The sequence below is a fragment of the Sinocyclocheilus anshuiensis genome, unplaced genomic scaffold, assembly GCF_001515605.1.
Source record: "Sinocyclocheilus anshuiensis isolate Anshui unplaced genomic scaffold, SAMN03320099.WGS_v1.1 scaffold618, whole genome shotgun sequence".
Lineage (NCBI taxonomy): Eukaryota > Metazoa > Chordata > Actinopteri > Cypriniformes > Cyprinidae > Sinocyclocheilus > Sinocyclocheilus anshuiensis.
Window position 1 is genome coordinate 305,399 of NW_015547657.1, and position 14,809 is coordinate 320,207.

The 14,809-nt window shown below is 39.7% G+C and overlaps 1 protein-coding gene across 1 annotated transcript; it reads right to left on the reverse strand.

Moving 5' to 3' along the window:
* Positions 1-638: 638 nt before the first annotated feature.
* On the reverse strand, positions 639-4,038 carry LOC107702194 (extracellular calcium-sensing receptor-like). Its single transcript, XM_016504435.1, has 6 exons — positions 3,818-4,038; positions 3,404-3,695; positions 2,428-3,207; positions 2,004-2,231; positions 1,659-1,782; positions 639-1,534 (listed from the first exon to the last, which is right to left on the reverse strand). Exons 1-6 carry the CDS (start codon positions 4,036-4,038, stop codon positions 639-641), a joined length of 2,541 nt encoding a protein of 846 aa, XP_016359921.1.
* Between the last annotated feature and the right edge of the window lie 10,771 nt (positions 4,039-14,809).

The following is a 14,809-nucleotide window of genomic DNA, read 5'->3' on the forward strand; positions in this document are numbered from 1 at the left end:
CAAACTGCTAATATAAACAAATAGACCTAGATCTACAGTTTGCATTTAATATGACATATGTATGAGACGTAACAAAAAATACATATAAGATGCATACAATTGTGTACATTCAAATTATGAACATAATAAATTGCAATATTGTTTACTCAAGGAAATACAGAAAGCTGTAAGGAATAAAGACTATTAAATTAAATTTCTTGTTAAATGCAAAAAGTCTATGTCATTTTTTATTAGGAAGTATATAATGCAGATCCAGAACATGGCTGTCATGAAGATGGTCACCGAGAGTCCACTGTGTCTAGTGCTGACCCGGCCTACACTGCAGAGCCTGCCACAGCCTGTGGAGAGTAGAACTAAAGGGTCAGACAGCCCTGAAAGTAGTGCTGCTATAATGTAGGCTTTATTGTTGTGAAACATGGAAATCCACCTGTTTAGTGACTATAAAGTACATTTTTGTATTTATTCATTTTTATTTATTTTTATTTATTTATTCAGTTCAGGCAGTAATATCGAGCATTTCCTATTTATTTTGAAACAGCCTTTAATGCTTCAATTCTTCAGTGGCCAAAATCACATAGCCTGTGTTTTGCTTGACAGCATTAACAAAATATATTTATTGCATCATCTGTATTGCTTCATCATTTCCCTATCATTTGTTTCTTTGTGTTTTTATCTGGTTTTAGCAAAATTATGTAACATTTTGGGGCAAATATGCAAAATAGTAAACCAAAACTTGACGCTAAAATAGCAAATATCTGCACAGCTACAGTAAATTTTCCAGGAGAACTGACATAAGCTGGAATAAATGTGAGCCAGACAGCACAGAATATGAGCATACTGAATGTGATAAATTTGGCTTCATTGAAGTTATCAGGCAGTTTACGAGCAAAAAAGGCTAAAACAAAACACAAGATTGATAGCAGGCCAGTATAACCCAGAACAGTCCAGAATCCAAGAGCTGAACCTAAGTTACATTCTAAAATTATCTTTTCTCTGTAATAGCTCAAATTCATATATGGGAAAGGAGGATATATTGTTAACCAAAGCACACAGATAATCACTTTTATTAATGTTAAGGAAACAACATTGAGTCTCTGTTGAAGAGGCCCAAACCATTTCATGACATTACTTCCTGGAAGTGTAGCTCTAAAAGCCATTAAGACCACTATAGTTTTGCCCAGAACACAGGAGATACAGAGGACAAAAGTGATCCCAAATGCTGTGTGACGCAACATACAGGACCACTCAGTGGGCCGACCAATGAAAATAAAAGAACAGACAAAACACAGTGAGAGTGAGAAGAGCAACAAGAAACTCAGCTCTGAGTTGTTGGCTCTTACAATAGGTGTTTCTTTATGAAGATAAAACAGAAGAGATACAATTGCTGTTAGTAGCACCCCAATGAAGGAAAAAATACAAAGCACCATCCCCATGATTTCTGTATAGGTAAGGAATTCAACCACTTTTAATACACATCTGTCTCTGCTTTCATTTGGCCAGTACTCCAAATCACAAGAAAAGCATGCACTAGAATCTGTAAAGGAATTTCAAGAGCAGATTATTTGAATGGAAAATGAATCATGAGGTCACTTGACCAATGCTTACACTTCACTTTATTGCACTTTATCAGAAGAGTTATCTAGCATGTACTATTTTACCTGTGCCATTACTAATTTCTCCCTCTGCACATGGAATACAGTCATAACAGCAGACAGGCCGACCTTTTTGCACAGCCTTCCTAGTGCCAGGGGGGCAGCTCTCACTGCACACGGACACAGGCAACTATGAGAAAATACGTTTTCAAATAAGCTCAAATGATGATTTTATTTTTTTAATGTATTTGCTTAACCGCATGGAATTACTTTTCCAGCTATGGCACCATTCTGCTTTCATATATTTTCAGGTATATTGATGTAAATTATGTTTCTTGCTGGCTCTCCTCATAATTCAAATACCTTCTTGATATGCCTTCAATGCTGTTAGAGTATATAGTATCTATGTACCTGTCCACTGTTTCCTGTCCATAGCATGTGTTCCTGATTGACTTGAAGGCATTGTTCTGAAGACAGTGAGCTGTCATAGAAGCCCACATGCTTAAATTGAATACTTCCATCCTCAGCAGGCTGCCAGTTCACCAGATCATATCTCGCTACTGGATCACCACTTGCATCAAAGAAGATTTTCTCACCTGTTTTAACAGTGAAGCTCACATCTTTCATATATTCCAACATCTGAGTGAAAAATGGCATAAACATAATTTTTTTAAGGTGTCCTTGTTACATTGTAATTATACATTTATGCAATGAATAATAATGAATTAACAACATGTGTGGGGTCAGAGTTATGATCAGGGTTGGTTGCATCTGGTCATGCATAACTGTTACTATATATATAATTTTTTTTTATACTCTTCATGCTCTTACATACCTTTTGTGGTGTGGGCCGTTCTCCTTTGCTGGTGTTGGTGGAGGATGTGAAGACATTATGTAGTGTATGTGCAACAGCATACACTGCAGTGTACACCTTATTTACTATTCGTAGCTCGGATACATCAGTATATTCATTTTGCAGCTCAGCAAGTCTCTCTGAACCAGTACAGCCATCACTGCCACTGTTCCTGAAAGAGCATTGAAAAGCTGTTTCCCAGAATTCTTTTAAAAGTTCATTGTTTGGTTCTTGATCAGGGTGCACATTCAGTAGGAACTCTTGCAGGCCCACAAGTTTAGCATTTGCTATAGCAAAACCCACAGCTCCAGAAAGGAAACTGTATTCCTTTGTTTCTGCCAGATTTTGAGAAGTAATCCAGGATTCACTGCCAATCCACTGTATCCCTGTGATGTTGTGTTGAGCAATTACTTTCAGGAGGAGGACAAAATCTCCGAATGCCATAAAAGCCAGTACCACCCTGGCAGTGCCCTTCTTTATCACTTCTATTGTCTTCAGAAATTGCTCTTCTGGATCAGTTTTAAATATGGCCTCTGAGTATTCAATACAAATCCCTTCTTGTTTTGCAGCCTCCTCAAATGCTGCAATACCATTATTACCATAGTCACTGCGACTCCTGACTGTCCCAACCCAGGTCCAGCCAAAGTGCTTGACCAGCTGAGCCAGAGCTCTGCTTTGGTAATAATCACTCGGTATTGTTCTGAAGAAGGATCGATACCTTTTTTTGTTACTCAGGCATGCACATGTGGCAAAATGACTGATCTACAACAGATACGGAAAAAAAAGCAGAGTATGTTAACTGCATGCACAGATATTTTCCATATGCCTTTTAATTTTCTATTTGTATTCTATGTCTGTATCTTAAAAGCATCATTTTACTAAACAGACTGCTACAGGCTAAATAAACTGAACACATTGCTTTTTATATATTTACTTCAACATAATAACAAGCTCTTACAACAGGTATGCTGAATGGACCAACTAAAGATGCCAAGCCAATGGTGGGAGAGGAGTTTGACTCCCCAACAATAGCATGTACGGCTAGTGGTCTAGAACAGGATGTATCACTCAGTGTCTCTTCATAACCGTTCATCAAAGCCATGCCTGAGAAGATAGCCTGAGCTATTGAGCCACAGGAATCATATATTTTATAGCCCAAAGAAACACCAGGCAATAGCTGTGTGCTGTTATTGATCTCCTCAATAGCAAAAATCAGAGTCTGAACAAATTTAAATTCACGCAAGTTCAAGCTGTGAAAATAAAGCATCAGCTGAATGTGTTGCAAAGAATCATTGCATGTTCAATTATTATTATTATCATTATTACTACATTTAGTCAATGACAGGCCTTACAGAGTCATTATCATACAGACCTTCCACATGTTGCTTGCTCTGGTTTGGAAGTGAAATTATGGATCTTCAAAAGAGCACTTTTGTGGAGTGAGAAAATTGCCCCAATGTTGATATCTCTATCTGCAGAAAGTAGAGAAAGGGCAGACTGACCAAGCAGTCTGCAGACTTGTGCTGAGGCTGGTACACAGATGACATACACCACCAGCAACATTAGCAGCTTTGACATAGAGCGCTTAGCCATGCCAATATGTACTGTATGCAGGGCAGGAACCTCTGAGGCAGAACAAGGGTAATGCTGCCTTTTATCATATATTAAAATGCCCTTTGGGGATGGCATAATAAATCATTCACTTCTAGCACTCAAGTTGCACTAAAAAAAAAAAAAAGTCTGAACAGTTTTATTTGTACTCACTGTTTCCCAGACATGGTTTAAATAAAGACAAGAGTATAATCATGACTTTAAAAAAGCTTTCTGAAACACAAACTAAGTGCAGATTACTAACACCTGGACTATGAAGGATTGAACAAAAATAAACGAGATTAATTTAAAACCAGTTGTAATAATCTGAAATAGCATGACCAAGGTTGGTTAAATCATTGAATAAACCAGGAAAACCTTAAAGGTTTTGTATTGAATTAAGAAGCAAATCCAACCTTGGAAGCACAAAAAAGAGTGCAATAAAAAAAAGAAGAAGAAGAGAAAAAGAAAGAAAGAAAACTGCACACATCAGTTGTGGAATCAGCTAAAAAAGAATGCCTGTAAATATGTTTGTAATGAATTCAATGCAAATTAACACACATCTACAAGAACAATACAACAACTTCAGGTCAAAATCTTTAGCTTTATAAATTTACTGTTTTGTGACATTTGTGGGTTGACATGAGTAGTTCTGTCATGACAGCTCTCGGAGAGATTGGCATATTAACGGACACTGCAATGTTAATGTATTTAGCAAAACAGATCTGCTATGCTGCAGCGGCAGAGCAAGTACAGAGACTTGCTACTGCCAGTATATCCACAGACATTCTGCTATGAACATGTAATACATGCTGCTGCTACATATGTAGCATATATGAAATTACCACCCAACAAAGCAGGAGACACTAGAAATTGACAATACAAGCCAAGATATGCATGTTGATGAGTGAAAGAAAACAAGTTGAACATAAATCAACTTGTAAATAAATAGGACGAGACAGGACAAAACACCCCCCAACAAGCTGATCTACCATTAAAGGGCTATAATTCTAGATAGGGGGCAATCAATGCGTTTTTGTTAGAAAAATATCCATATTTAAAATGTTATAAACATTTTTATCTCACTTCCGCTGACTGTCATACTGTCATTCCGGGCGGATGACGTTTTAAGCCAGGGCTTCCCAACCACATTCATTGAGCTCCCCAACACTGCATGTTTACCATGTCTCCTTAATCAAACACTCCTAATCCAGATCATCAGCTCATTAGTAGAGACTCCAACACCTCCAGAGACTCCAGTGTTTGGGGTTGGGGGTCTCCAGGAACGTGTTCAGGAACCACAGTTTTAAGCTATGAAACTTGCAGGATGTTTTAATGGTACAAAGACCACTTATATGCCAATAGATCAAGGAAATTTTGATTTATCATATCATGATTGTCAGATCAGGGTGTGTCACTGGTCCTTCTCTGTTGTTTGTTTTGGTCCTGTGACAATATATTCAGTTCAGCATTGATATCAATTAAGGCAATATCATCATAGAATAGGAGGATTGCATATATTAAATTTTATTTAGACTGCAGAGAGTAAATGTGATAATAGTATTCATGTGGATTCCAGCACACATAGGAATTAAAGGGAATGAAGTTGCAGATGTTTTAGCTAAGGCGGCATGTAGAGATTATGGAAATCCTAGTAAATCAGAAACAAAAGTAAAAGTTAAGAATAGTATAATAAAGGAATGTCAGTATAACTGGGATAGGGAAGTAACAGGTAGACATTACTATTGTTACGGGGCTGACGAGACATGAGACGTGCGGATCCAAATGCAAGGCTTTATTCATAGACATGGTTAGAGACAGGCAAGGATCAGATAATGGCAAACGGGTATATAGAGGGCAAGACACAAGAATATACCTAGGGCTAGCGTGGGTCTACGATCGGCGAACAGAATTAACAGGGCGAGACTAGAGGGGTAAATCCAAGAACAATGCAAAGTTCCAGGCAGGGGCAAACAGAATCTGAATAGGGCAAGACGAGAGGGAGAATCCGAGGTACACAGGCAAAGATCAGGATACGAGAAAACAGACGAGGCAGACTACGCTAAGTCTGGGTAAACTAAACAGGCTCCGTAGAGTAGCTATCAAACGATAAGCGCTAAACAATACTCGGCAGCTTGACGGGGATAAGAGTGAGTGTTATATAGGGAAGGTGTGATTGATGACAGCTGTGTGCAATCAGTGCTGTGTGCAATCAACTGTGTGTGTGTAATCAGTGCAATGGATGATGGGAACTGTAGTCCGGGTGAAGTGCAACAGTGGTGTGGTGCAAGAGTCCATAGTAGTGGAAGGGTGACCTCTGGTGGCGAGCAGACGGAAGTTCATGGACCGGATTCGTGACAACTATAGAATACAGGAGAAAGTAGGAAGTAGGAGGGATTGTAAAGGAAATAACAAAATAGAAGGTCTAATTACATGATTGAGAATAGGACGAGAATAAAACATTACATCTAATAAGGAAACATCCAACTGGCTTATGTGATCATTGTCAAGAGGAGGAATCAGTGGAAAACATACTATGTCACTGCCAAAAGACAGAAAGAGAGATATTAAAGAAAGAAATTAGGAAACAAAGTTCTATTGAAATTAGCATTAAATACATACTTAATGGTCATAACAATGAAAGTTTATTAAATTATATGAGAATAACGGGCTTAATTAACAGAATTTAAAAGGTTTTATTATTATTATTATTATTATTATTATCCGGGAGGTAGTTGACTCAGGCCCACACTCCAGTGTAGTAGGTGGTGGTAATGCACCTTAATGTTGGATGCCGATCGCTATTAAAACAACAAAGAAGAAGAAGAACAGCTTGTCGGTGCGTTCCAAATGGAATATATCGCCCTCCGAAGGGCACTTTGGAGTGAAAACAATCATGGCCGCGCATGATGACAGCACCGCCGTGTGGGCACGTGATGGTGACGCAGAAGGGCATTTCAAGAAACAGTTGTTTGGTCCCCTACACCCTTCAAACCTTCGAAGCTCTCACTCCGGAGGGTAAACCCTTTGAAGGGATTAGGGCATAGGGATGAGCCCTTCCGAATGGAATGTAGGGTTTGTCAAAGCAGCTTTACAGTATGAAACGTATGACGGGACTAGGTGATAACAGTGTTTGCCTATCAGGAAGTAGTATCTGGGATTTAAGGGCTGATTGGCCTTGGATGCATCACGTCCGACTTCCTCCTTTGTGTTGGTGTTGGCGGTGGTAGCAGCGCGTCTTTTTGCTCTGGTGCTGGTGCCCTTTCGGCACTGTAGTGGATTGATGATTGTTCGCCTTTCAGGTATGTGTAGTTTAACGAGCTTGTTGTATTGGGCTAATTACGTTGATGTGGGGTTAACATTTTGTCGCATGATAAATAGGCTGGATTTCTTGTATCCCATTGTGCTATCGGTGGGCATGACTGACAAACCTGTGCCTGTAAGTTTTCTATCTGGCGTGATACCCTGACCGTAAGTTTATTTATTTTATTATTTTTTTAAACGCAACTATAATTGGGAGTGTGGACAACATGATGATTAGTAACATCTCCTTTTGTGTTCGCTGTAGGATTCTCCCTCTCGTTCTCCGATTGTTTGCTGCTGTCTCGCTCTCCGTGCCGCTAACGTGCTGCGGTTTATACTGCTGTGAAGACGCTGTCATCGCTGTTATTTGAAGGGGACTGCTTGTGTCTGTTTCTTATCATGCCGTCTTAGTGCCCCGCTTCACCTTTGTGCATCTGACTATCTCTTCATTTCTTTATAAGAGATAAAAATTTGTGCTTTGTCTTCTTTTCCTTTTTTATATACATTAAACTTATTTCTCTTTTCTTTTCTTTTCTTTTCTTTTTTTTCTTTTCGTTTGCCTTTTAATTATGTGGAAGTAAAGTTTGTTTGGCTTGGTTGATTTGATTTTCTTTTCTTCATTCCTGTTGTTAATTTGTTTTGTGTTTTGCTGTTTTATTTGCATGTGACCAATCATTTATTAATGCAATTTGACTTGTATGTGATTATTTACATCTGATTCAAAGTTGCTTTGTAATAATTTCATCTGATCAATTATGTGATCCTTCCAATGTTTCATTGTTCTCCCTTGTTTCTGTCTGGTATTGATACCCACTTTTGTGTGGAGTTGCTTTATCAATTAATTGATGTCCATATTGCATTTTGCTTTAAGTCTATTGTTATAGTTTATTCACTTATTTATTTTTTATTTATTGCAGGAGCTGGGGTCCCACGGGTGAACGGATCTTCTTCCTTGTGGTGGTGGTTCTTCTTTATTGCGTGCTGTGTAACACTTCGAGTGTTTGGTAGTGTGATCTGAGTGCACAGTGGTGTGTGTGTGTGTGTGTGGAAGTGTGCCCTTGTAAAACCAAACTCCCTTTTGTTTCCTGCTGTTGGAAGCCTCGGCCCTGCTGGTATTATTTCATTTTGGTTTGTTTTACATACAATTGCTACAGGTACATAAAGTTGACTTGTGTCATTACCTTGTTTTCTTTTTGTTTGAAGTTGGGTTTTCAGTTTCTCCTGTTGATTTTAGTGTTGAGTATTTTAAAATAAGTTGTATCAATAAATATTTGTATTTTTATACTTTTACCCATGTTTCTTGCCTAATTCTATGAGGGAACCGAACCTGTGTGCTTGATCAAATAATTTTTGGGTTGTTTGAGTATTATTCCCTGGGGGTAACTCCTAGGGTGGCGTAGTCAGATTTTCTTATTGATAAAAGCTTGGGCTCGGGTCTCAAAATGTTACCTTTTCGCCACACATTGAAATAGTGTGTCGTAATAGTGTGCCATTCTCCTCTGGCCAGACGAAACCAGCAGCTTAATTCTAGGTTGCAACAAAGTCAGATGGACTCCGACAAGAGGACTAATCTAGTTCCTGTGGCCTTGTCCTGATGGCTGTCTAGGTGACGAGGAGGAAGAGGAAGAGTTGTTGCCATGCCATCAAAACTAGGGGTGCACGAAAAAATCTATTTATATATGAATCACTATTCTGTCTTCTAACTATTCTAATGGATACACAAGTTTCAAAATCAATGTTCTAAAGCAGCGGTTCTTAATCCTGTTCCTTGCGTCCTACTGCTCTGCTCTGCACACGCTCTGCACTGCATCTTTCTCTCTCTCTCTCTGATTTAGATCATCAGCTTGTCATCTCAGCTCCATCAATGAACTGTGTTCCAATTATATACTGTATGTGTATAGACAGATATTTTTCACATAGCTACGAGAAGCGTTAAACATGGACGTGCACGCGGTTGCCATAGTAGCGAGCAATACTTGCTGGCAAACACTTCTTACTGTTACAAAATAAACAATTACTTTACAAAAATGCTACAAAGCAATCATGTATTCTGCTGTATTAAAGCTTTAATCCGGATAAAACCATATATTAGAAGCTAACATAAGCAGTAGCATTTACAAATAACGGTCAAACTTCTCGGGAGGCAAGGAGCGAGGAACGAGGAAACATGGAGATAACTTCAATTCACAGTCTTTAATGATCACACGGGGAACGTAGGAGACACTGGAACACAAGGAATGACGTTTGAGGACCGACAAACACTAACTGAAAGGACTGGGGCTTTTAAACACTGGGTGATTGGGAAAACACAGGTGCAAGGAATGACTAATTAAAGGGAACACGGCACACCTGGGGAGGGAGAACGCAACACAAAGAGTTCAGGGGCATGACATTACTCCCCCCTCCCGGAAGGTGCGTCCTCGCACCGTAGAAACAACATGGGGAGGGGAGTGGGTGGGAACTAGGGAGGAGGCTCAGGAGGAGGATGGACACCTGGGAGGGGGCCGGCAGACAGAGTCCAGGGAGGAGACAGGAGGGACCCGGAGCAGAAAGAGCACAGCAGGACCCAGGCCACAGCCATAACAGCGGCCCACGATGGAGCCGATGGAGGGAGGAGCCATGGAGGAGGAATGGCCACCGACTCCAGGGGGCCGACCAACGGCGGCAGGGGGCGGAGCTCCTCTCCGTGCTCACACCGTCCATGGCTTGCTCCTTCGTGGTGGGCATTGTCGCCGGCTCTTGGAGCTGTTCTGACGGATTGGGCTCAACCTCTGAGGCGATCCTCTGCTCAGTCGCTTGGCTTCGCTCTGGCTCGCGAATCGCGGCGGGGAATGGCTCTCCGTCATCCATGGGAACAACGGAAAGAAAAAACACTGAGAGAAAACGAAAACAAAACAGAGGGGAAACACGGAAGTTACTGTTTTGGTCGGTCCTTCTGTCACACTTCTCGGGAGGCAAGGAGCGAGGAACGAGGAAACACGGAGATAACTTCAATTCACAGTCTTTAATGATCACACGGGGAACGTAGGAGACACTGGAACACAGGGAATGACGTTTGAGGACCGACAAACACTAACTGAAAGGACTGGGGCTTTTAAACACTGGGTGATTGGGAAAACACAGGTGCAAAGAATGACTAATTAAAGGGAACACGGCACACCTGGGGAGGGAAAACACAACACAAAGTGTCCAGGGGCGTGACAATAACAGCGTATCTAAAAGTATGCGACAACAACAAATGAAGAAACATACCATTCTGAAACGTCCTGTAAGAGCTGTGCTTGCACAGGTTCTGCGCAATCCCCTTCACGAATATTCTCTAGGTCTCAATCAGGCTAAAAATGATAAGCAATATTGACGAAGCCATGGTTTACAATACAACTAGAGCACATTCTGAGGTGAGGGGCGTGACGTTTTTGAATGTGCACTAGGCGGTTTAGCGAATCACAAGACACGGGCCAGCTAACAAATCTGAGCCCATTGCGTATTTCTGAGGGAGGGGCTCATAAAACCAAGAAATCATCAGAGCGTTTATCTGAAAAGGGACAGAGCGGTGTAGAATAAAGGTAAATTATGTGAAAAATAATGTTTTTTTTGTTTGTTTGTTTTTTAAACGATGCATTAACATGTTAGGCTGCACCCCATAAACACAATCAAGCCTAGAAAAAAACAAAAACAAAAAAAAACAGTCAACCACCCCTTTAACCAACAGACATATTTGAACTTATAATACACCAAAACTCATCAGTATCACATTACTAAAGAACTGAGCTTGCATTTTCTCTCACTTGAATACATCAATAGACATCTAATTAGATATACAACCATTTATACATATGCAAAATCTGTAGGAATAATTTGACAGTAACACAAGATCTCACGGAGACTCACAGTGTCAGTTGGTTCTCCTGGCACATGTTCTGTTGTACAGTGAAAACCAAAATAGAAAAAAAAAATAATAATAATAATATGGGTGATGTTCTTTCTCAGTACTCTACTTTCATGGCATGTTTGTGGCTGCCAAATTTCAGCTATAGAAGCAAACAACATTTGGTAGGTGACGCTTGCTCACTCTCATTGGCTATCACATCAGAGGCAACACGATCAAGAGTCTAGTCCAGCTCACGCAAGTAAGAGGTTGAAAACGGCAACAGCACATTGATGGCACATTCTGATATAGAGTATTTATGTCCCACATGCAGCCAAAATTCATCCAAAGACATTTCTCTAAATTTTAATTTTAAAGTGCAATCCATACAGAGTTCCGCCAGTTCTTCTTGCACTTTGATTGGCAACATCTTTGCCGATTCTAATGAGAGAGGGTTAAAAGGATAACAGATCCAGTCAAAGTTTTCATTAGCAGCGGGGAAGTAAAACTGAAACCTTTCTTGTAGCGCTGTCAGATGTGCAGCTATAGATTTTAATAGAACTGGTGTCTTATGAGCGGGGTCCTCTGCTGTTAAGAGAAACATGTCGATGTTTTTATTTATCAGTATTTCTTCCACTGCTTGTGTTTGGCCTTGAAACCGTTACGTTTGTTTGTTGCTGTTAAAATATTTTCATTCTTTCCATCGATCTTTGTGTTAAGCTCATTTAAGTGACTAAAATGTCTTTGAGGTATGCAATCGGGTTGTTTGACTAGTGTGATCGCTCCATACTGCGATCGGGCTTGATTGGAAGAAGTGGGCCAGAGCATGGTTCAGTTGGGCTCTGGCATGGTACACATGTAGTGTGAGCGCTAACCGCACCTGGGCGCGGAACTTCTGATATGTGCAGCTCCATTGCATGAATATTTCTGAGCGGCAAAAGCGATACGTTGTGAGAGGGCCATGTGTCACCTTGTCCCAAATGACTCAAAATAAACCACAAAGTTAACAAAATGATGCACACCATTGTGCTGAGCGAGAGCACTTCTCTGCTGCCTTCACGTGCTATCGGAAACTTACTATTTCCCACTTATGAAGTCATGATTACAAGCTTGTTGCTTTCTAGTGATTTGTTGTTGGAGAGAATAAAATGTAATATTCCATTTGTTGATAACCATAAGCATTCACCGCACTAAATTCAGTGTCAGCTTGTTGACGATTCTGGAATTTCTATCAAATACATGCCTATTTCACAGCTTATAATACATACAATTTGCTTTAAATGCCTATATATAAATAAGCACTACTTTAACGACAAGACAATGTGAAATAGTTGTTGTTGGGGGAAAAACTAATACAGAACAGCAGCAATCATTGTCCCCTCCAACATGTTTAAAGTTAATGGCCCGCCTAATTCGGAAATTTGAGTATCAAAATAAACTAGTAAATAGTAGTAATACATACGACTTGAGAGGCCATTCATGTTCAATTTCTGATTAGGAAACTCATATTTCAGATAATTCCGATAGCATGTGAAGCTTGTTCTAATGCTACAGTCAGGTCTGGGGGCATTGGTTTTGTGACGAGTGCTTTCTGGTGCAGCATGCAGTGATGATCTGCACATCTAGGTTTTGGTTCTTCACCATAGATACCAGTCCTTTTACTTTTCCAGTCATAGATGCCACTCCATCTGTGCAAATACTATGACACATGCCCCAGTTGAGACCACGCTCTTTCAATTAAGTATCGATGACAATATACTGTACATCTGCGTATGCACACTGGCCAGGAGATGACAGTGTCCTCTGCAATCTGTATAATCATCAATTTGGAGTGCAAATTTGCCATTTTGTTTAGTTTTTCGGTAAGTGGTGTTTCTATATCAGCAGCCATGTCGTCAATGTGATGTGTAATCGTGCTGTCAGATAACAGGATTTTGTCAATTTCTTTGACAGCGTCCTCCCCTATCATCACCCCCACGATTTTCTTGCAGGCTGGCAAAATTAGTGATTCGGGGAGCGGGTGGGGAGATTCTCTCCTAAGAACAGTCCAATTGGTGGTAAATAAATATTTAAACTTTAAATATATATGAAATATATCAGTGTTTCTTTTTTTTTCGCTTATTTATTTTCATTGGACATGTTAATATGCTGGTGTTTTGATATATACAATATATGCTGTAAAAGGTTATTATATGGTACAATAGTTATTTTAGGCTGTTTAAACTGAAAAAAAAAAAAAAAAAGCTGAGATTCTGCAGCACCCCTAGCCAGTTGTCATGACACCCACTTTGTGAACCACTGCAATAGAGGATTTTTTTGGACAAAAATATTTTGCTACAAGCCTTGAATCGGGCCACCACCACAGCCCCAATCATTCGAGGGTACAAATTGGGCTTAAAATGAGCCTTAATATATTCAATTGTGTGGCCAGCCTTAGGCTGGGCACACACTGTACGATTTCAGTAATGTTTTTATTAAATACCAAATCTCACTATACAAGTAAATCACATGCAATATCACGTCAAAGCTCAAGATTTATGTGCTCACACTATACAGGCCATTCGTTGAGCTGCAACTTGATTGCTCACCCTATATGTGCGAAATAATCATGTGGGACCATCCATTTGCCGCTCAGCAAAGGCTAATAGCCTCTCATTACCCTCTCTCTGTACACTGCACGTCAAAAGACGCATGACAAAGCTGAGATTCGGCCCGACTGTCCTGTTGCTTTTATATGAAAATAAATATGATAAACGAGACACTCAAAGTACTCGCTATTTAATTCCATTCAAAAGACATATATTTATCATCCATTTTTTACTTTAATACAAACATGTATTTTAGAATGTTTAAGAAATATGACAACACATATCTCACACAGAGGACACACTGTCACAGTGTTTGGGAATATTCATGCATAATTTAAACATAATCACATGATATCAGATTAAAAAAAAAAATAGGAGAGAATACAATATAATGGTTGTTTGAATCAATGAGCATTAAGCTGTGTCGTCAGCAAGTCGTTTCATGTTGTGCTTTTGGTCAGCACAGCTGGAGGAGAGCAACTGCACTCGAAAGCACATTTGACTCGCTGTCACAAGAGATTTTTCCATATGTTAGTGTGACACCAGTACAAGCCGAACTGCCATCGGACACATTTCTAACCGGCATTGTGGTGATCACCGGTGATCAGTTCTACGCAGATTTTGCTCATCTCAAATGAGCCTAATTGCTCCCCCCATTAGCAACTAACGTAGTGGGATGGGGTTTCTAGCTAGACATTATTGGACGATCACTGTAATGTTAATCAACTTACTGACATGCATTTTAATTTAATTTTTACATTTTTCTCACACAATTTACTCAATCATGTATTGTTTATTTCTTTAACAAACTAAAAAAAAAATATTGAAAATTAATTTGCTAAATTATACAGGGTTAGGACATAGTTATACAGAAATTAATGCATTTACTGGAACAAACAAAACTATACAGCATATACAGCCTATACACAGCATGAAATGGAATAGATTAACTAACATCTGCCTGTTTTATAGAAGGTTCTGTAACAGGCTGTATGGTTTTGGCCCAGGTTACACC